The sequence below is a fragment of the Scomber scombrus genome, chromosome 6 (assembly GCF_963691925.1).
Source record: "Scomber scombrus chromosome 6, fScoSco1.1, whole genome shotgun sequence".
In the NCBI taxonomy this organism is placed as follows: domain Eukaryota; kingdom Metazoa; phylum Chordata; class Actinopteri; order Scombriformes; family Scombridae; genus Scomber; species Scomber scombrus.
Genome location: NC_084975.1, coordinates 22,185,258 through 22,206,474, shown reverse-complemented (window position 1 = coordinate 22,206,474; position 21,217 = coordinate 22,185,258). Strand labels below are relative to the sequence as shown.

The 21,217-nt window shown below is 39.7% G+C and overlaps 1 protein-coding gene across 6 annotated transcripts in view; it reads right to left on the bottom strand.

The window, feature by feature from the left end:
• Positions 1-6,600: 6,600 nt before the first annotated feature.
• The window catches only part of LOC133981876 (CUGBP Elav-like family member 2), a 30,879-nt gene continuing 16,262 nt past the window's right edge, over positions 6,601-21,217 (bottom strand). For 3 of the 6 annotated variants that reach the window (XM_062420742.1, XM_062420741.1, XM_062420737.1), the window contains exons 4-14: positions 19,851-19,899; positions 19,152-19,286; positions 18,107-18,186; positions 16,762-16,923; positions 15,618-15,681; positions 14,970-15,098; positions 14,172-14,291; positions 13,109-13,285; positions 12,839-12,985; positions 11,328-11,508; positions 6,601-10,397 (exon numbers count right to left, since the gene is read on the bottom strand). In XM_062420742.1, coding sequence (XP_062276726.1) covers positions 11,381-11,508; positions 12,839-12,985; positions 13,109-13,285; positions 14,172-14,291; positions 14,970-15,098; positions 15,618-15,681; positions 16,762-16,923; positions 18,107-18,186; positions 19,152-19,286; positions 19,851-19,899 — 1,191 coding nt within the window. In that variant the 3' untranslated portion in view covers positions 6,601-10,397; positions 11,328-11,380. Of the gene's footprint in view, positions 11,509-12,838; positions 12,986-13,108; positions 13,286-14,171; positions 14,292-14,969; positions 15,099-15,617; positions 15,682-16,761; positions 16,924-18,106; positions 18,187-19,151; positions 19,287-19,850; positions 19,900-21,217 lie in introns of all 6 variants that reach the window. The other 3 variants (XM_062420743.1, XM_062420740.1, XM_062420739.1) reach the window with 2 other exon arrangements.

Sequence of the window (21,217 nt, the reverse complement as noted above, 5' to 3'; positions counted from 1 at the left end):
AATGCACCCTAATACACCGCCATCACCCATTATGACCTCAGAGCTGTTGTATTGGATTGAATTAGATTGCACAGGTGTACCTAACAAAAAGGCCAGTGAGTGTATTTTCCATATTTTTGTATTGTAAATTCTTCTGACAGTTATGCACCACAAAACCCAGGCAAATACCTTGTATGTGCAAACCTATTTGGCAATGATTATGATATGAAGACATTAATTGTTGACAATCAAAGAAAAAAAGACGAGTTGATGAGCAAAGAAAGATTATGAACACAGATGCTTCAATACAGGACAGGGGGAATTTAACCTTTATTTATTCCGGAGAGTTTCACTCTTGTTTGTGGGGACTGCTCATATTCACACAGCCACACGCATTCACAAATGGACGCTACCCATTGCAACCACAGTCTGACCTCCTGGCCTCTGATTAGCTCTACTGCAGCATTTTGGGTTAAAGGACAGGTTCACAATCTTTCAAGTCTGTCTCTAAGCAATAGTCAGGTGCCCAAATAAACACCAATTGTTTTTGTCTTGCTCTTATCGCTCCTCTTTTTCATACTGGCCATTATAAGATTTCTTATAAAAGTAATGGATTAAAAAATCCACATTTATCCTTCAGTGCAAAAAAATATTTTTAAGTTCATCTGAAGCTAATATGACTCATCAGTTGTCCAAATTAGTCAAATGGGACGACAATAAACTTGAACTTGAATTTTTTAGTACCACGTCCGTCTTTTTGTTACTATACTTCCACCGCAGCTCAACAGGGAAGCACTGTCTAAGGAAACACAAAGTGGGAATTTGATGTTAAAAAGACTGTAAATGTGACAGATAAGTACTTGATATGACTAACGCATATTGCTGAAGCCTCATATAAGTTTTACATCAACTTTTAAATGCAGTTGTGCACAAAATGACTGTGTACCTTTGCCTGTGATACAAGAGGAGCTGTAAGCTTTGTTTCTATTTCATGAGAACAGCATCAACTTTGTTTTGTCAGCATTTAAGGGCAGCCTGAATTCACACAGCTGAGACTGAACTCAGTCAACAGTTAACTGCAGCTGTGCATACGCCTCATTAATTGTAAGCACAGTATGTGATGGTCTGATCTGTATATACATGAAAATCAACGCTTGTAAAGATAATCCAGAGCTCTGAATCCTGATTTGCAGTTTAGAATGACATCATAGATATCAGATGTCTCAGATAAATAACCAAAAAAAAGCTTAAGTTTATCAAGAGACTGAAAACAAGATAAAATATTCCATAAACTGTGTCCATAAACTTTTGGCCAGTAGAGGAAGTTTCGATCTACAGTACAATAGGTCTGCAGCTGCCTCACTTTTCGTCACTGTGTAGGAGTAAGAAGATGAGTCAGTGGTTGAGCAATAATGTCAACAGCTGGTGTTAAGAGGTATAATTGTGTGTTTCAGGTTTCCACTGACTGAGGCGTTTCAGTGATTTATGCTACTTGGATTAAAAAAAACCAACATGATCAGTCTTGATCCTGTTTCATCAGTCTCATTATCAGAACTACTGAGAGTCAAATAACTTAAGCTGCCAAAACCAACAGAGTGTTCATTCATTTATAATAATCAGATAATAACAGATTATTCAAACCTTTTGAAATTTATGCAAGTAGTTTGGGCCTTTTCATAGCCATGTATTGAGAAACTTTACTCTTTTACTAAACAGCTGCTTTCATATGAAGCTTAATCCTTAAATGTTAAATGTTGTGCAGAAGTCACCACTTAATAAAGATAAAGAGAAAATCCTTTTCATTAAAAATGCCCTATATAAAAGATTATCCAATGCCCATCCGTGACTTATCTGCCACTATTTAAAAGTTTTATTGACACAGGGATAAATTAACGTTTTTTAAATCAATTTAGTCTGCTTCGAGGGACTCTCCTGCTAGAGGGCAGTAGCTGGTACTCAGCCTGTAGAACAAAGGATGGGTCTGTTACTATCCTATTGGCTTGCCTTAGGGTGCCTTTCATAAGTAGACTGCAGGGACGTTTGTGTTTTACCCCTTTAATCTTCCATTAAGTCTGCATCAGTCAGACCAGTTTGGACAGCACAGATGTTACCAAACCAAGCTGTGATACCATATCTGATAAGGTTCTCTAAAGCAGACTGATAAAAGACTACTTTAATTATTTGACCGACAAAGGAAGTGCAGTTGTGGTCATTCTCTAAATGCCATGGATGTACTGTACCAGCTACGTGTGTGACAGCCTGCTGATCCCACATCCTGAAAGTGGGAATCTTTTTCTTCATCACACTTAACCTGTCACACTATGATGTGCCGTAATCACAGTGTAAACACGTGTTTGAAGATTAGCACTGAAAAACACTTTCACACCAGGAATTAAGATGTAAAGTAATTTCATGGTAGATAAGACATTCACATATTTACATAACACTATCAATGCAATGTCTGGTTTTCTTATGTTTGTTAAAAATATTCTACAGATAATAAAATAACCATTTTTTCTCTTATATTACCCAAACTCAGAAGACTCAGCAGCCTCTATGTTAGTCAGCAAATTTTAGGATTAGCGTGCAAAACTCTTGTCTTGTCTCTATCTTCCTGCCTAGTGCAGTCACTTAAATTACAGGTCTGAGAAAAATCTGCCATCAGTATTTTAACTCCACACAGTGACCGATGAGATCTGAGCCACAGACATGAACTGTTTAATGTGTTATGTGACCGTGTCTCTATGTTTGTTAGTGTCGACTGCTTTGCTGTCTCTTCCTTTTAAGAATCATGTGTTTTCTTCTTCGTCCTCATGTTTCAGTGAGCCAAAGACAATTTTCCACCCTGGTGGACAATAAAGATCTTTTCTATTCTAAAAAAATTGAATAGATGGAGTGTAAAAACTGGCGTGTGCTTGTTCCTGGGTAACTCTACATTAACATTCCTTACCAAGGTTGTTTTTTTAAACAATATTTTATTAAGATTTTACACACGTACAAAAAGTAATTAAAAATGTCAAGGAAAATAAAAACCATGTAAAGTACTCACACACATAAAGAAAACAGGATCTACAAAAGTGTGAAATATGAAATAAAGGCATAAAAGAAATAAACTAAAAGCAGCTGTAGTGATGACATTCATAGCAGGAAATTCTCATTTTCTAAAAAATCTGAGAAAGGTTTCCATATTTTAATAAATATTTTTTTCTCTAAAAATGTGTTTTCAGTCTCTCTAAAGTGGGGCAGGTTGCAGTCTTCTTCAACCATAAGCTTACAGAGAGCGATCGTTCTCCTGGCCTGGAGAAGTCTGAAATCTATCAGCACTGACTACTTATAATTGACAGCTAAGTTCTGCATCTGTATAATGCTTCCCCAAAATGACTGCACATCTGAGCGCTCCCAAACACAGTGTAGCAATGTTCCCTTTAACTCTAAACATTCACAACAAATATCTCAAGCATCATGAAATTTGTATTCAATTTTACTGGAGTGATGTAAGTTTGCATTAAGCTATTTGTTTTGCAGTAATTTAATTCTTGTATTAATTGTACTTCATTATGCCTTGAAGTGTGCCATCTCCCAATCTATTGCATGTCTTCTCGGGTATCTGTTCTCCCTGCCTCCAGTCTGTCTTTAAATGATTCCTTTTCACGGCAGCCAGGTGGAGCTTGGCTCCTCTTATGAAACGTGATTCATGAAACTTTGGGGCTCTATAAAGTATTGACAATATGCTATTTTTACCATGCATTTCTATTTTTCTGTATCTTCATTATCATAGATCATGCATATAATTAGGCTGTAAGTGATGTGATGACTCAGCCAGTTGGTGTACACAATAGCAGATGTTTATGATACTTTCAAGAAAAGAGTTCCTTGAGTTTTTTCTCAAAGTTTTAAATCTGCCAAGAGCTTGAGGCAGAAGTCTGATGTACTTTTTGCTCGATGCTTACCCAAGCAGGAGGGGTACCAGAGTTACAGTAAAATGTAGCAGAGTGTAACTGGCAGACCAGTAGTACCAGTGTAGATTTGGACGATGTGGACCTCCTCTTTTATAAGGCAAATAAAGCAACTTCAATCGTAGCCTAGATTATTTTTATTGTTCCAACAAACAAAAAACAAAAAAAAGACTTGGAAAGGAGAGGGAGTGAATGATAAAGCAGATCAGGCGGAGGAGTTTTGGCAGATATCTATTCAATTATACTTGACCAATCACTGATACTGGCATCACTGTCAAATGGTTTAATATCTACATTATCCCATCCATTAGTGGATCACAGTTTGAAGGTATGATTATTTTACACCCGAAGTTAGACAAAAACACTTTTTGCATTTGTAAATGGTGTCTTTATGGCAGATGTTCATCCTGACCCCTGTTCATCATAACCAGAGAACTCTCTGAATTGTTTGATTAGGTTCAGAATGTCTTTAAGACAAATCAGAAAAAGGATCACATCATCAACATATAGAGACATGCTACGTTCTTGTTGGATGCCCGACAGTCCAGCGTGCGGCTTACTGTTTAAAGGTTAAGCCTGTTATCTGTGTAGTTCATAAATATATTTCACTGTATGTTTTGAACCTGTTTTTAACATGTCTTAAATGTTGGTCATGATTAAGCCCTGTAGGTGTAGGTCCCTGTATTAAGCTGCGCCCAATAGTCCTGTTTCATCAGAGTATACGTCAAATGAACAAACAGGGTGATGTTATTTCAACTTTAATCGAACTGAGTTAATCATCTAAAAGTGGTCTTGACAGGGTTAATCTTAGGAGGGATCTGAGAGTGATGCATTTAATAGTCCTAATCAATAAAATCACACGCTAGTTTCCATGTAATCCTCTTGAACAATTTCCCTCAAACACATTAATAATATTAAGATGTTTATCATGTGCTGGCTGATTGCCACATCTAGATCCATTTTGTTGGTACTTTTGGCCCATCACATTTGAAAGGACACTCATCAGCAATCATTGGTTTTGAAGTGACTTTTTCGTAATCAATAAGCTTGGACTTCTCCACCTACAGCAGCTATTTTTGCTGATACGGTAATTCAGAGAAAACTGTAATTAAAGAGGCAGTGACATCAGTTTCTCCACCTACACCACATTATGTCATCAGACATGCAAGGCATGTTGCATCTTGGTCCCTCCTGTATCCTAATAGAAATAATTCACTCTTCTACTGTTATTATGTTGTGTTATACAATTATTACAGTGCTGCTAGAGCTGTCATTGTCCCTGAACGTACAAGTGACAGAAACCCATTTACTGCAGGGTGTAGGAAGACAGGGAAATGAAGGCCTGAAGTAGCTGAGGCCAGTTTATAATAAAATATACACATTTCTATCATCCTTGAATCTTCCCCTGAAGAAGACTGTTTTAATTACTGTTTTCACCATTATGGACCCCAGTATGAGCCAAATGCATCACTAATGGTGTGTGAAACCAAACCAAATCAGTTACTGTGTCAAATACTTGAATATGAATGAGGAAATTAGGTGAAAATCTTCCTCTGCAATGTGAAGGTCACATCAATTCTCTTTTGAAGGGATATTCATACCAATCTCTCTTGAAACTGTGCCGCTGGCAAGGTATTTGGAGACCCATCAGATTCTGTGTCCTGAACCTCATATTCTAACCCTCACCATCTCACTCATGTTTAAATCTAACCAACACTGCAGGTCACTGAATCTGATGGATTTTCTGGTTTCAGTAAAGTTAAGGAGCTTTTCTATGGAGTAAGGCTGAAATGAACACATATTTAAGTTGTTGACGATCTGACGTTCATATTTTTGATTCATCATTTTGTCTAAAAATAGTGAAAAATGCCAAGATGTCACATTTTCCCCACAGCTGCAGATGACAAACTGCTTGTTTTGTTTATCAGACAGTCCACAACAGAAATATCCTTCATACACAGTGACGTAAAAACAGAAGAAAAAGGCAAACCCTCCCTTTTGAGAAGCTGGAAGCAACAAATGCTTGGCATTTTTATCTGATAAGTGACTTGGAGCCTTTAGGCCTTTAAAAAATGTCAGAAAATGGTAAAATTTCCCCCTTCACAGTTTCAAATTATCATCTTCCACTACTTGTAGATCTAAAAGATAATTGGTTTCATATCATTAAAAAGAGAGTAACATTAAAACCTTGCATTTGACAAGCTGGAAAAGTTTTACAATTTTGCTTTAATAATCATTTGAAATATTAAATAGCAATTTAATTTTCTGATTGACTTTGGCAGACTTATTTTGACTCTTACGGCCTCAACAAATGATCAAAATTGTAGACCAATTTTTAGGTAATCAGCTAATAGATGAGTCAGTTCACATTTATTAGAGTCTAACTGAAGCTGTGAAAACTAGACTGACTAATACCTTTGTATGCAGCCTTGCAAACATATAGGAGACCCAGTTTAGGTGTATTATAGCTTTTGGTCATTGAAGCCCACAATATTCACTCACAACAACCCTCAGCCCATCAAACATCTGGTTGCTTACACTAAGAATTAAGCAAAGAAGCACAACGAAGAGAAACAAGTTAGCGAGACATGACACACTGGGGGAGGGAGGGGTGGTTTGTAAATGTCTTTACAACACTGGACAAGCACAACACACAAAGACACAGTTCAGATTAGGGGAAATGGTTTAATTTGGAGACAGAGGCAAAGAAACACACCACACATGAACAAACATTGACCAAAAAAGAACACAGAGTCTTTCGGCTACACACTTCGCAATGGGAAAAAACAGAAAACTCTACACAGGTAAAAAGCAAGGCTCAAACTAAACAGATAGTTAACTCTTCAACTAAGACAATTTTCCACACAAGTTGTTGAAATCCTGATGACCATTAAACTATGTGGACAGCACAAATACTAACATGAAACTTACCACGATTAGAGGATCCCAACCCCCCCGAAACTGAAACTGATTAACGAAGTGAGGAACACGTAGATATCCACGTAAAGTCAAAATCTGGCATCTTTTAGAGACAAAACTTAAAAAGAAAAAAAAAAATTGCTTGACACCACCAAGAGGCCAAACTCAAGACCTGGTCAAGGGGAGGCCACATTGAGAGGCCAGACAATTTTTTTTCCAATATAGATTTTTTTCCTTTAATTTCCAATATAAAAAGCTTCACTGGTACAAAATACATATGAACAACCAGTTGTAGAAATTGGAAAGCCTGTGTATGTCTTTTTTTTTTCTTTTTTACTTGTTCAAATCCCACCCAGTTTCAAAAAATTGATACTGACTGAACAGAAAAACTACTGTATGTATACAGATCACATCAAGATGCACCCACTTTGGCTTTCATCAAGACAAGACAAAACATCTATTAAATTATTGGTGGAACATGAACAAAGTCCTACCGATTATCAGACAAGAAAATAACACAGGAAAAGATTATTTTTTTCTTCTTTTCTTTTAGTTCAAGACAATATCTAGAGATGCAAAGCTAACCACACTGTCAAAAAAATAAAATAGCACTTCAGAATATGAAAAAACAACAGAAGAGAGAAGGTGATTGTTAGAGCTGAATGGGATTTGTGATGGAAGCCCCTGAAGTGAGTCAAGTTTCTATTGGGACCGCTGTGGGTTGTACATTGTGCTTTTTTATTTTATTCATTCACAGTAACACTTCACCACAGACCTGCAATCATTTCAGTGTTTGACACAGTTTTATCACTTAATGGCACCCGAGTCGCCTTTTTTTTGTTTTGTTTTTTAACTAAAGTTTTAGCTTGTTCTCGACTTTATTAAACTGAATACAGATTCCCTAAAAACACCAGATCGATCGTTTGTCCTGCACATTGTGGTTCCTATCACAAAGTGTTACAGTACATGTGTTCACACTCACTAAGAAAGAGGTTTAACCTTCAAATGTATAGGGAAGTTTATTGTTTTATCTACATTTTTTTTAAACCAACTGTTCAAATTGAGTACATCACAATACACATTTACCAATAACTCAACACACAGAGTAGGTAGAGGATGGGGTGAGGGGAGGGGAGGGGGGGTAGGAGAAGGGAAGGGACATGAGCAGGTGACAAAGAGCTTTATCATGACACTGGCGTAAATAGACAAAAAAGGCGAACTGCAGCAATCTCTAACCAAGGCCTAATAAGGATGTGTAGGCAGTTTCTAGACGTATATGGCACTTTGAATATTGTATTGCATTTGGATAGAAAAAACACACTGTAAAAAGCACATGCCCATATTAAAAAGTGAAACTGGTGGAACCTTGAAAATCCTGGAATATAATCACACACACAACATTCTGCAAAAGTGATTAGCTCCCACAATTGTGCTTAACGTTTTCCTTACAAAAAAAAAAAAACTACAACACTTCTTCCAGCGCTGTTTCAAATTTGGTAGCGTTCTGTCTTTTTTTTGGGATATATATTAATGCATTTTGAAAGAAAAAGGAAGAAAAAAAATCCAAACTGAAAAAGGTCAAATGGTGAAAATTGTGCATTTTTTTGTGTTGTAATCTCGTGTGATCTAGATTCTCACACACAAAAAAAAAAACCCTGAGTCGACAACTCAATAGCGCCATCAGGTACGCGGTTTTACGGGAACCCTTCTTTGGGGGGAGGTGAGAGGGGGGTTGGTGAAGTGGTTATTTTACCAGGGCTGTCTCAACAACTCGAAGTACAATAGACAAAATACCACCCTGATAAAAAAAGTGTAAACTTTGTGCTGAAAAAATGGAATGTATTTGTAAACCAACACTATTGTGGTGGATTTAATAGTAGTAATGTGCTGTGCATCGTGTGCGACAGGAAGTCACTTAAAAGAATAATTAGCAAAAAAAAGAAAGAAAAAAGAAGCGTTGTGTGTGAGCGTATATAAAATGTGCAGAGACCCACGGATTGTGTGTTGTGTCCAAGTGATCTCTTCTTCAGGGGCTCCCACATTATTTGCAACCACAGAAAAGTGTTGTGTGTCGCTGTGTGTGTGTGTGTGTGTGTGTGTGTGTGTGTGTGTGTGTGTGTGTGTGTGTGTACATAAAAGTAGGTAATATTACAGGAAAGAATGCTGTGTAAATCCAAAACACTGAGTTTGACACATGGGCACTTTAACAATAAAACAAAAGAAGACATTGTCTGGCATCTGTATGATTAACAGACATTGTAAATAATTAACTTTTAACATGAGGCATCCAAACCAAACAAAAGTGAAACATCCATTAATTAAATTATTAATGAGAAATTCACAGAAATTCAACAAGACGTACCATGGAAGTTAAACATTAAATTTAACTTTTTATCTTTAACATAGGAAAAAAAAATTGCCTACATACTCAAAATGTGACCCTTAAAAAAAAAAAAAGAAAAAAGAATTTTGATAGTATTTTTTCCCCCCCAGAACTTGAAATCACAATTAATGTAGAGAAATTTGACTTAAAGTGTGTTTTCAATTTTCAAGAAATGACCCTCAAAAGGTCACACTGATCAAACTGATTTTTAGTCCTCTTTAAAAATGCAATACACTGAAGACCCCCCCCGACACAGATGACATTACAACATAATCTACAAAAAACCCAAAGTTTTGCCTGGGTTCTGTTAGTTAAACTTCTATAGATTCAATGGTATAAAATATAGGTAATCTAAGTGTGCATTTAAACCACAGATTGTCTATTTGTGAATCAGTTCTAAAAAAGTTGACTCATGTAGGTAGTCATTTCTCTAAACAGAGCAAATGTACCTTTTATTGTGCCATCAATAGTTCAAAAAAAGGTAAATACACTGGATATTTTTGTAAATGAACACAACAAAAAAGTTTTAAATAGCCTAGGTGAAAATCTTCACACTGCCTGCAAAATGTAGAGATCATTACAGAACACTGAGGGGTTTTACTGGTCAGACTTTCAAAAGTGTTGGAAAGTGGTCTGTAAGCATGTTTTTTTTTTTTTTTTAAGAAGCCAACATATTGCTAATGGCACCAAATAGCACAGCTGTGTGCCGATCCCTGTATTCAACTTTCAAGTGAACTTTACTGAGAGAGGTAAAAAGAAAGCAACATGAAAAAAAGAGCAAAAAATTTAAAATAAGAAATCCCACAGGTTTTTTTAAAACATTCGCAAGGAGAAAAAACAATTGCAAAAAACAACCAAAAAAAAGGTCTCTTAAATGAATTCAACGTAGGTACGTTTTCACATTAATTTGCTTGACCTCTCTCCCACCTGTCACATTTCTATACAGAAAGAACAAAAAAAAAAACAACAAATGAACGTACATGCAGAAAAATCAGGTTGAGCTAAGGTCAAGGGTCAGTGGGTGGCCAGGTATTGGTCAGGCGAGCTTAGAGAGACATCACAGACAATGGTGGGATGATGAGGCCAGGAGTTTGGCTTGGCTTTCAACATCATGAAGACATGCTAGGCTAATGATGAGCAAACAGGCATGGAGATTTGTTCTAAAAAAGGAACAAAAACACAAAAGGAAGAGAGAGAGGGAGAGAGAGAGAGGGAGAGACAGAGACAGAGAGAGAAGACAAAGAGGAGAGAAGAGAAAGTTAGGGGCACAGCACAAGAATCGTTTAGCCATGAGGCACAAAACCAACAAAAACAATGCCAATCACCACATACAGTAAGGACAGTGCGGTAAACATCCCCCTCCCCTTCCTCCTGACACACAAAACAATACACAGATTTAAGGAAGTGACACCACCAGGACATATGACAAAGAATCCGACATGCACAAACTGTATACTTGGCACCCAAAGAGATCCATCTAGAGCCAGTCCCTTGTGAGGAGACTTGGAGGATGGATGGAATGACTGGAAGAGGTTGTTAATAGAGAAAAGAGAGAGGTAGCCTAGCTCAACATGGCTTACGTAACGAGAGACGACAAGAGAGGAGGGGGGAGAGAAAGAGAGAGAGAGCGATAGAGTGGGGGACAGAAAGAAGAGATAAATAGGGAGAGCGACAAAATGAGACAGACTACATGTGAAAAGCAGAACGCGGGTTGAAGCTCGGGGACTGCTGCACGTGGCCTGGCTTCAGCCCTTCAACACAACTGATCCTTAGTCAACCTGTCTAGCTTGACCTGAAGGCAATGAGATGGCATGGAAACACACCTGACGCTCTCCACTAATTACAGTGACACAAAATACCTCCAGCGAACACTGACTCCAGTGATAGTCATAAATAATCATACATTAAAATATTTAATTTGACTCAAATTACATGATAAAACCGCAGGAATGAAATACAGTAGAATGTGGAAAGATCATTGCAACCATTTTTTTTAGGAATAGGGTGCGTCTCCCCTCCTGTGGTGGGCTCCTTTCCCCCTGCCCCACTGAGTCTCTGCTGTCGTGACCTTGGCTGGAGGGTGAACTTACCCTAGCAGTGCTAGCATTAGAGCTGGGGAGGGGGGGAGGCCCCGGGGCTAGGATCAGTAGGGTTTGCTGTCGTTCTTGGAGCGCTTAAGCTGAACCTTCAGCCTCTTCATTCCGATCTGGAAACCGTTCATGGCCTGGATGGCAGCTTGCGCAGACACAGGATTGTCATAGCTGACGAACCCTGAGAGCGAAAAAGGTAGAAGATACATTTAAAAAGACCCTGTTTTAGCTTGAAGACACCCCCTACTCAACCCAACTAACGTCAATCACATAATCTCTAGCTTCCAGCAACTGTTATGTAGGTAACTATGGTTGAATGAGTTCTGGCTGACCAGAAATGATATGTAATAACTGAACTCTGACCGTCCGCTGAGGCCAAAAAGAAGGAAAATGGAGCTCTTCACACCGCTCAGAGCTGATCTGTTTTTATATCTGTCTTCACAGCGAGGCATCGACCACACTGATGTTAAAGTACTCAGAGTTAAAAGGGTCACTGAACTTTAAGAATTATTCGATTTCCTCTAATACATGCACAGAAATGATGATGTGCATTAACCCTGCAGAATGCCAGCATTAATTTGTGACATTTAAGTGCACATATTTCACTATTTCAGAAAATGTAATCATTGATAAGATTATTCTGTCACTTTTGTGTTAACAGTGCCAATAATCTCAAGAAAAGAAGCCGTTTCATAACAGGCTCAATAATTAAGAAAAGATTCCGTTTTTTTTTGTCAACATTAAATTGATGCAGAATACTTTGAAAACCTGGTTAATGTTCATTAAGTTAAAAAAAACCATATCTAAATATTAATTTAAAAAACTATTGATTGATCAGTGATGAAAACAACTTAAGACACCAAGATAATAATCCACTTAAGAGTCTTTGTGTCATTATACATGTGATTATTTAATACTTCAGCAACATATCTAAGGTCATTACAACTACACTGAAAAGATCACTATTGTGTAACATAAAAATGACTTCCTTCACGTATTTCTAACTGTGAGGGAGGACTGCCTCAAAAGAGCATGTTTGAACTACATTGAAGACAACTTAAAAAATGATTCAACTTAAATGTTACACATTATAAATGCAGATATTTCATCTGCAGCTACAACACGGTGCAGAGAATATAAACTGTGCAGAAACGAAAGTGTAAAAGTGTCAATTTGTGGTTTTATGGGCGTTTTGGGTGATGACTTCCTGGAAAATTTGCTGGTTGCCTGGCAACTACACAGTGACGACAGCACATTACCACAATTTGTTTATACATTTTGGCTTTTGTATGGATTTAACATAAAATATACAACGTTAATTTTATTTATAGGTATCATTACTATTGTAGAGTATTATTCCTTTAACTGCACTGTGTCACATTATCAACAGAGAAGAGAAACACTGATGGTACCATGGCGACCTAATGTCCTGAACACAAAGGACCAGACTGGCAAGGTGTATCAGTTAGCATTAAGAGGCGTTCAGGGACCAAAGCAGATAACACACTTACCAAAGCACTTGCTCAGATTGGTCTGTTTGTCGATGAAGACTTTGGCAGAGACCACGTTTCCAAAAGGCATGAACATCTGCAGAAGATCCTGGTCCCCAAACTCCTGGGGCAGGTGGTAGATGAACAGGTTGGCCCCCTCTGGCCCTACTCCATTTGGTAAAAACATCAGGTACTCAAGTTAGATACAAATTAACTTAAAGAACACCTGTAAAATATCTTCAGAAATATCAGAAGTGTGGAGATGTGAAGCATTCGTGCGTTGGTGCTCACCTTCCTTCTGGCTGCCTGCCATGCTCTGCTGCAGGAGAGACTGACCATAGAGGGAGGGCAGGGCGGAGGCTGTGTACTGCTGCATCCCTGAGTAGGCCTGGGTCAGAGCGTCCATGGAACTGGCTGCTGACCCATTAGCCATGGAGGCTCCAAGACCTCCATTCATGGCCCCCATACCTGTTACAGAATCAAATCAAAACATTTTGAGCAAGTTGTGTAACGTCTATGTCAAACATAACCAGCTGCATTAAGTAAAGTTGACCACCAGGGGGCAGAAAAACAAATGTTATGTTGTTACATGTTGTCTCAGGTTTTGGTGAGATGGTGAAATAAAATCAAGGAAAGCAGGTCTGAGCTGTAGATGCATGACTATGAAGATTTATGAGACTTAAAAAGACAGCACAGTAGTTCATAATACTCTGAAAAGATTTAATAACATTTATATTTAAAAGTAATCTACCTGAATTCCCACCCCAAGTTTCTTAAGGTCTGGGGACCCTTTATTGACCATATTACGAAGGAGAAGTGTCTCACTGGGACCTATTTCAATAGGACTATACTGTATTATGTTGTATTGCATTGCGTATTGTATCGTGCTGTAATCCACCAGGTTAATGTTCTTTCCTGGGTTTCATTGACCTCTCGGTCTTAGTTTCATGGACTCGATTCCTGACGCTCAATTCCCTTCTGGACATTTCACTCATTGCACGGATTGACATGCATGTGCATCTTTACTGAGCTGGCAGTGTTGTTTTTTTCTTCTTCAATATTTTAGTATGTTCTGTTTTGTTGTGTCGCTTTGTCTATTTGGTTCTCTATGTGGTGAATAAGCAAAACTCATGAATAAAATATATATTTTAAAAAAGTAATCTACCAGTAATGCACTCTTGCATATGCATATAAGCATATTTGGCCAGTGAGATTTAGCTTTTGCCAGGCGACCTGGCTCATTACATAGCCGCAGAGACAAACACTTAATGTGGCTTTAAATTTAGTGTACACTCGCTTACAGTATACAGTCAAAATGTGTTTACATTTTTAATATTTAGAAGGATATTCTTACCACTGACGCTGCTGGTGAGAGCGTTGAGGCTGTTGAGGCCCATCGAGTTCGCAGTGAGACCCTGCAGGGTGCCCAGAGATGCCAAAGTGCTCATGGCACTGGACCCTGCTGTTGAACCGGCTGTTGAGACAAACATAAAAAAAAATTAAAAAAAAAAAAAAAAAAGGGCATGCGGATTACCACAGGGTTGATTTGCTAATGTTCGAAACACCTCTATGACTTTAAACGTCTGCCATCTTTGCCACACACCGTTATAGTTATGAGAGGATGACACAGCAGTGAGGGGGCAGTTAAAAATCTTAACGAGGAGAGGTCATTATCGCAGCAGCAATATACTAAACTCAGACAGATGGAGCCAACGTATATTTACACAGATTAAAAGGGAAATGGGGGCTCTCATAACATTTTATATGTGGATGATTAACTCCCATAAAATAAATGAGGAATAGCTGAGGGTCGTTAGGCAAATAGCGGATCAGGGAGTTTTTGCAGAGCAGTTGGTAGGAACTATCATCGCGGCAGGAGGGCTTACTGTGGACATTTATATCTCAACGGGTGAGGAGTTGTTATTTAGGCTTAGTTTATATTCACGTTACATTTAAGTAAAGATAACATGCGATTGAAACTGACAGTTAAAACTAAATAAAAAGGTCAAAACCTCAGCGAGCAAATAATCAAAAATACACATTCATAGCTGGTAATGATCATCAACGCTGCCAGGGGATTCAGGTGTTTAATATTGTATACACATGCTCACACTATGAATTTGCACCACGCTGCATGTTGGCGATTAATTACCTGGACTTCCCAGAGCCCCCAGGGCTCCGCTGTTTGCAGACAGGGCGGAGGTCGGGCTGGCAGAACTCTGGGCTGCGGCAGCGGCGGCGGCTAACGTGGCCAGGTTCTGCAGCTGGAGAGGATTCACACCTCGAGAGAGAGAAGACAGACACACTGGAGGTTATTATCAGATTGAAGAATACCAAATTCGTGCTCACGTACTCGCAGAGAAACATCTTCCTGACATGTTGTGGAGTAAACAACTAAGCAGAGAAAAGTCTCTTTGGTCTGATTATATTAGAACAAATCGAGGTACATTTACTCTGATTAGATGGTGTTATAAACATCAAATAATATGACAGCTCCTCTTTAGTTATAAAGCTGCACATACATGCCGTTTCTTTAAATTAAAAGCACACGTGTTTTTCCAGGTTCAAGTTGTGGTAAGGTGCTTTGTGCTAGTCTTCATGCAGCTTGCAGAGACCACGGATAGCAAGTCTTATTATTAACATGCCACTGATCTGAATGAGTTATGTGATTTACGGTAATAAAACCATGCATGTGTACAGAACTGAGTCACAAGATTGGTCACATGAGAAGTGTCAGCCTGTTTATTTACAGAGGATGACATCAGAATAGTTATCTTGACTTTTGAGAGGATGAGCTTACCTCCTAGCCTCTGAATACCATTGAAACTGCTCTGGTTACTGGTGGATGTCGCCTGCTGGAGCAACTGAGGACAGAGTGAAAAAAAAAGACTGAATTCAAGAAGCAAACAGGGAACGATCACACAATTAAGTCTTAATATGGTCTTAAATGTTGTCTTGATTAGTAATATAATTACAATTACTTGTCTCTGTGAATTGGAGAACATTTACAATTCAGTGTAGTTATTATACTCCAAGTGACCGGCAGGCAAAGGACAAATATTGGATGCAGTAATCTTGACTTTCATACAGTTATCTACTAATATCTGATGCCTAATTATTTGTATTCATTCATTTATCCAATTACTGAGAACACTGCATTTATTGGTTACAGTGACAACTCTGGGTAGAAAGTTTATCATCACGTGATTTGTTTATAAAATTCTACTAAATGACAAATTGTGAGATAGTTGAACTAATAAAATCAGTTTTTCCATGTCATCACTTAAACTGCAAGTAATAGCATAAATATCTTGCAGGTTTTTTTTGCCAGAAACACAAACAGTTCAGCTGTTCATGTTACGTCTGTGTTGAAGTCACATGCTCACAGTGGCCACATGCAAGTCACGCGCCAGTGTCCTTCAGCCAGAGCATAAACTGAGTGAGACAAGATGCTCCTATTCTGAGTTTAAGAGAATAATTTATAGTTCAGGTCTGAATACCGTGCCATATATTTTATTATACAATAACCTTTCATCCATCTGCATTATGGACCATCAAACTGTCTGTATGACCAGGGCATAAAATTAGCATCAGTCGCCAGCCAAATGCTGGTAAAATATGCAGGTGGCTGATAAATCTGCTTCACCCCCCCCAATAATCTTTCAAATACTATGTTTTGTTTTTGTTTTTTTAATTCCTCCTCACACATATAGCTCATAGGGTGCCTTAAATAAGCTTTTGGTGGAGAGACAGATATGAAGTCTAAATGCCAACCTGCAGTTTTGTGTGCCAATATAAGCTCTGGTATAGCCCATTATGAGTAGCGCAGAGAGTACTACTTGATTTACTTTCCCATATTTTTTGCAGAAACTAACGATGTGCCATTTGACAATACATGAATAATTGTGCAGCTCAACAGGGTATCGTGTTTGGCTAATACGTACAGCCAGGTACTGTGGTGTGAGGGTCCCCAGGCCGGCCAGGTTTCCCCAGGTAGAGGCGCTGTTGAGCTGCTGAATCTGCTGTACTAGCTGCTGCTGCAGGCGCCGCTGCTCCTTATCTCTCTGTGTGTCAGCAAACTTCGCCACTAAAGGTGAGGAACAGCCCTGGAGCAACAGAGAGGTAAGAAACGTTAAACCGGTTCAGAAGCACACAGAAAAATCCACAGTTTATTTACCAATGCAAGGACACAACATGTTTTGAGGAATATTTCCAAAAAAAAAAAGGAGGGGAGGGGGGGGTATCCTCTATGCCTCAAGACAGTTTAGTGCCTGTTGCATTCATATCAAATCTAACACACAGAGGACATCTGCCATGCATAGCTGAGCCAGGCCACATTCCAAAAGGGGCACAGGACAATGCTGCAGACAGTGAATCTTTTTAGCACTCTGAGGATCTGAATCGAGTCCACAGACAAGCAGAAAACAGATGGAGACAACACTTAAAAAACAAACATCCAAACGAGGATATGTCAGCAGACGTTAACAAGAAAAATGCATTACAATAAACACACAATCTCGCAAACAGACAATCACATACTGGACGCATGGACACAAGGCATGCGGTGCAAAGTATTTTGAGAATTGAGAGCCAGACAGGGACCAGGCTGGACAGGGAAAATGGCTTCTGCACCAGCAGCACCTCCCATGGCAGCTGGGAATTGGGAGGTCATGATATGGGGGGCGGGGGGGGGATAGGTGGCACCACCACTGGGGCCTGTTTTTAATCTGGTGTTATGTTTGGTTGGGCTCCTAATTAGACTTGGTCTGATGCTTCACTGGGGAGCCTCTGACCTGCTAGCTGTCAAATTATTGCTGCTCCACTTCCATAAAGACTCCTTTGGCTACATGAGGACATGGACCCAGTTTTTGAAGAAATCTAACAGGGTGGCTGCTCCAGTCTAGGTTAATTCTTTGTCAACCTATATTTGAGTGTGTGGGCTCTTTTTTGTGTGGTCTAAAATATAGATTGATTATGACAGAATGACAGCTAGGCACTAAAATATTATCAGAATCAATAAATGATATTCAGTTAGCTCAGCCCAAAATTAGAGATGACAGAAATTCTCCTCGTGCCCTGTTAGTTCTGGATTCAGCAGCTATGTTAGAGGCAATATTTGTAAGGTAATTTTGTAATTAGCAAGAGTGGTTTTAGAAATGACTGTGTGCTCTGATGAATGGAAACCATCTGCTTGGACAGGTTCTTCACCTTTCCAACACAAGGGGGCAGCAAAAATGTATGAGGGGGAAGGGAGGGGGGATGAGAAATAGGTGCTAAGGGGTACAGTACCTCCATAGTCTGAGAGTGATGCATGGTTTTGATTGCATTCTGTGCCATTGCCCTGGTAGCAAATGTGACAAACGCACAGCCTGTAGGGGGGGAACAATAGGAGAGGGGGGGAGGAGGGAGGGAGGGACAAGAAGAAACAAAACAAGACAAAAGGTTTGGACAACTCGTTATGAACCCCAAAAAAACACATTACAGTACAGAGAATGGCAACTCCCAAGCACACAGAACCACCCTCACTGGTTAGCACACAGAGAAAGAACACAACAAGGAGAACAGTAACAAGTGTCACATGAGCACAGTGATCGACGGATTAAATTGCCACCCAGAGAGGCTTGACTATGTGGTGTCATGGTGAAACAGTCAACGTGATTATATACACATATAATGCACACATAAATACACACTGAAAGGCTTTGATTTACAGAAATGTATAAGAGCTGCAACCATTAAAAGGGTATTAAGGTCTATTTATAATTGCAGTTTCATTACATACATTTAGTAGAAAAACATATGAAAACAATTGTCGAGGCCTCTGCTATAAGGTGTGTGTGTGTGTGTGTGTGTGTGTGTGTGTGTGTGTGTATGTGCGTGTGCATATCAATACACGATCCCCGTGCTGCTTGATATCTGAGGCTTTATGCAGCAGACAGCTATGTAGGAGATGCAACGACAGGCTAATTCAAGCCTTTGTAGAGTGTGATGAAGGAGGCGGTAAAGGAGGAGCCGAGCTGAGCTGAGCCGCCTGCCAGCTGAGCCCAGGAACACCAGCAGCTAGCGGTTGCCAAGGCAACGGGCCATTGTGCCGGACAGCGAGTGCAGTGGCCCTTCAATGTGCGATGTGGAGGCTGAGTGTCAAAGCGACAGGAGGAGAGACTATGGGGATGGAATGGGTGCCACTGGAGGTGAATGGCACTTGATTTGGGAGTTGAAACGATGAAGCGGAGAGGGGCTTGTATAAATACTTGATGGGAATATGTACTCGGCTATGCTGGAGGTGGCGTCTCTGCGGACAAGAACACTGTGCCTATGCTGTGATCACACCTACCTCTGCTCTGACCATCTGGCCCCCGGAGAATTCGGCATTCTTCGATCTGTCCGAAAGACGAGAACATCATTCTGACCTCATTCTCGCCGTATTTCTTTGAGACCATACCGATGAAGAGTTTTCTGTCTTCTACCGCTGCAGAAGGACGAGAAGAGAACAGCCATTCAGTTAAACTCAAACAATTATGGAGCAATGAAAGCGGCAGTTACATCAGGCACTAAATCTCACACCTCTCTTTTTCTTGCTCGAGCTCGCTCCTTTGTCACGCTGCCACATTTTCTGCCTCTCACTCAAGGTGCCAGCCTCTTGTATATTTCTGTGAAACTTGCAGCTTTGTTTTTTCCCCCCCCTCAGAGTCTAGTTCTCCACATGGATGACTGTATCACCCTTTTCTGCTCTCTTCCAGATCCTGTACCTGCTCTACTCTTCCCCCTTGTCACTTTTTAAAGCCCTTAATCCTCCTAACTCCTGACACTATATAGAAATTGTATATTGCTGCACATTCCCTGAACTAAGCCCTTCTTAGGCCTTCATTTTGGCATTAAATAGAGATAAAACCATGCCTTCTTTAAAACCCTCACACCCCATTTGTCTTAGCAAAATCTTCCACTTTCAAGAAATTTCCTCAACAGACATCACCACTGTACCCCTCTCATCCTTTGGTTGCCGTCACCCTGCATCCCAAATGAAGCCACTTACCACTTGTTTTCTCACTGTCAGCGGGTTTCATCTGGATAGGATGATGCATCTGGGGGGGGAAAAGTTTTTAAAAAAGACGGTTAGAGTATTTGTTAACATCACACCTGTCACTGTTATAAACGATGTAGGAGCTTGGCCTCGTAATCTCTTATCACAAGGGTCTCATAACTATACACTCATCCCCCCCATCTTCAAGCATTCCTCTGCGCCTTGTTTTGCTGAATCTCACTCTAAGAACATCATCCCTCACCACTGCCAGATTCAAGAGGAAGTGTCTATGAGTTGATGGCGAGGATCAAATTCTCTACTATCCAATTTCACTTCTTGCTCTAGTGTGGACTTTTGATTGAACTTATCGATTCTTCCTATCAACATCCCTCATCTTCGTTGGAACAATTTTACAGAAATGGTTGACAAGAGAGTCACTTCTGTATTGCTTTGAAATGTATGAAGTGTCTTAACAAGACATTTTGAGAAAATACTATACTAATGTATTATATTACTTACAATGAGAGCAAAGTGTGGTAAATCGGAGCTGTGAAAAACATCTTTGAACACTACACCCTTTTTCGAGCTGTGCTCATTATGTGAGCAAATGGATGCAGAACAACTGCTTTGAAATCTGTGATTTCATGCCAGTGGATAGACACTTTAGTCCAAGGCGACTCACAGAACTTCAAGTGAATCATTTTTAGCACATTTACCTGCCATGTGACGCAAAAGAGGGTAAATAAATCTATCCACAAGATGCCTGAGCAGCTTGTACTTATGAAAAATGGTGGGTTTGTTTTTGACAAGCACTAAAGAGAAGCAGACAGATGGCCTGCTCAGTATGGGCACTGGCTAGCGTCACTGACCAAGGAGAGTGAGCCACAGAAGGCAGAGAAAACAGGAACAGGGAAACAAGCTTCTCCACTGTCACGCAAAACCAAACTCAGTCACCTGCAGTTAATGCTGGTAGCAGTATGATCGGGGACTGGGACTCGAGCACCGAGCTGTTAGAACACACTTCATTTGAAATGTTTAGCCGAGCGAGTCGTCCGGTGAAGAGAGCTCGACCAGTGCATGCAGCCCGCGACACTCATTTATCATCCTGGTTCAATATTTACCTGTAATCTCACTGACAGCAGCTCCTTTTCCAATAGACTGGGCTATTGATTTAATCGATGACTGGAGTTGTTTGGTATGGATTTAATTGATTGGAAGGGGAGTAATTCACAGTGGTGTGTAGGCATGGAAGGTTTGTAGAGGTTTAACAAGCAATTGCACTTATTCCAGTTCACTGGGCTTTAATGTTTCTAGATAAATCAGGTGTGGAATTAAGAGACCATCTCAACAGACCTCAACAGAGACTATTTCAACAGGCT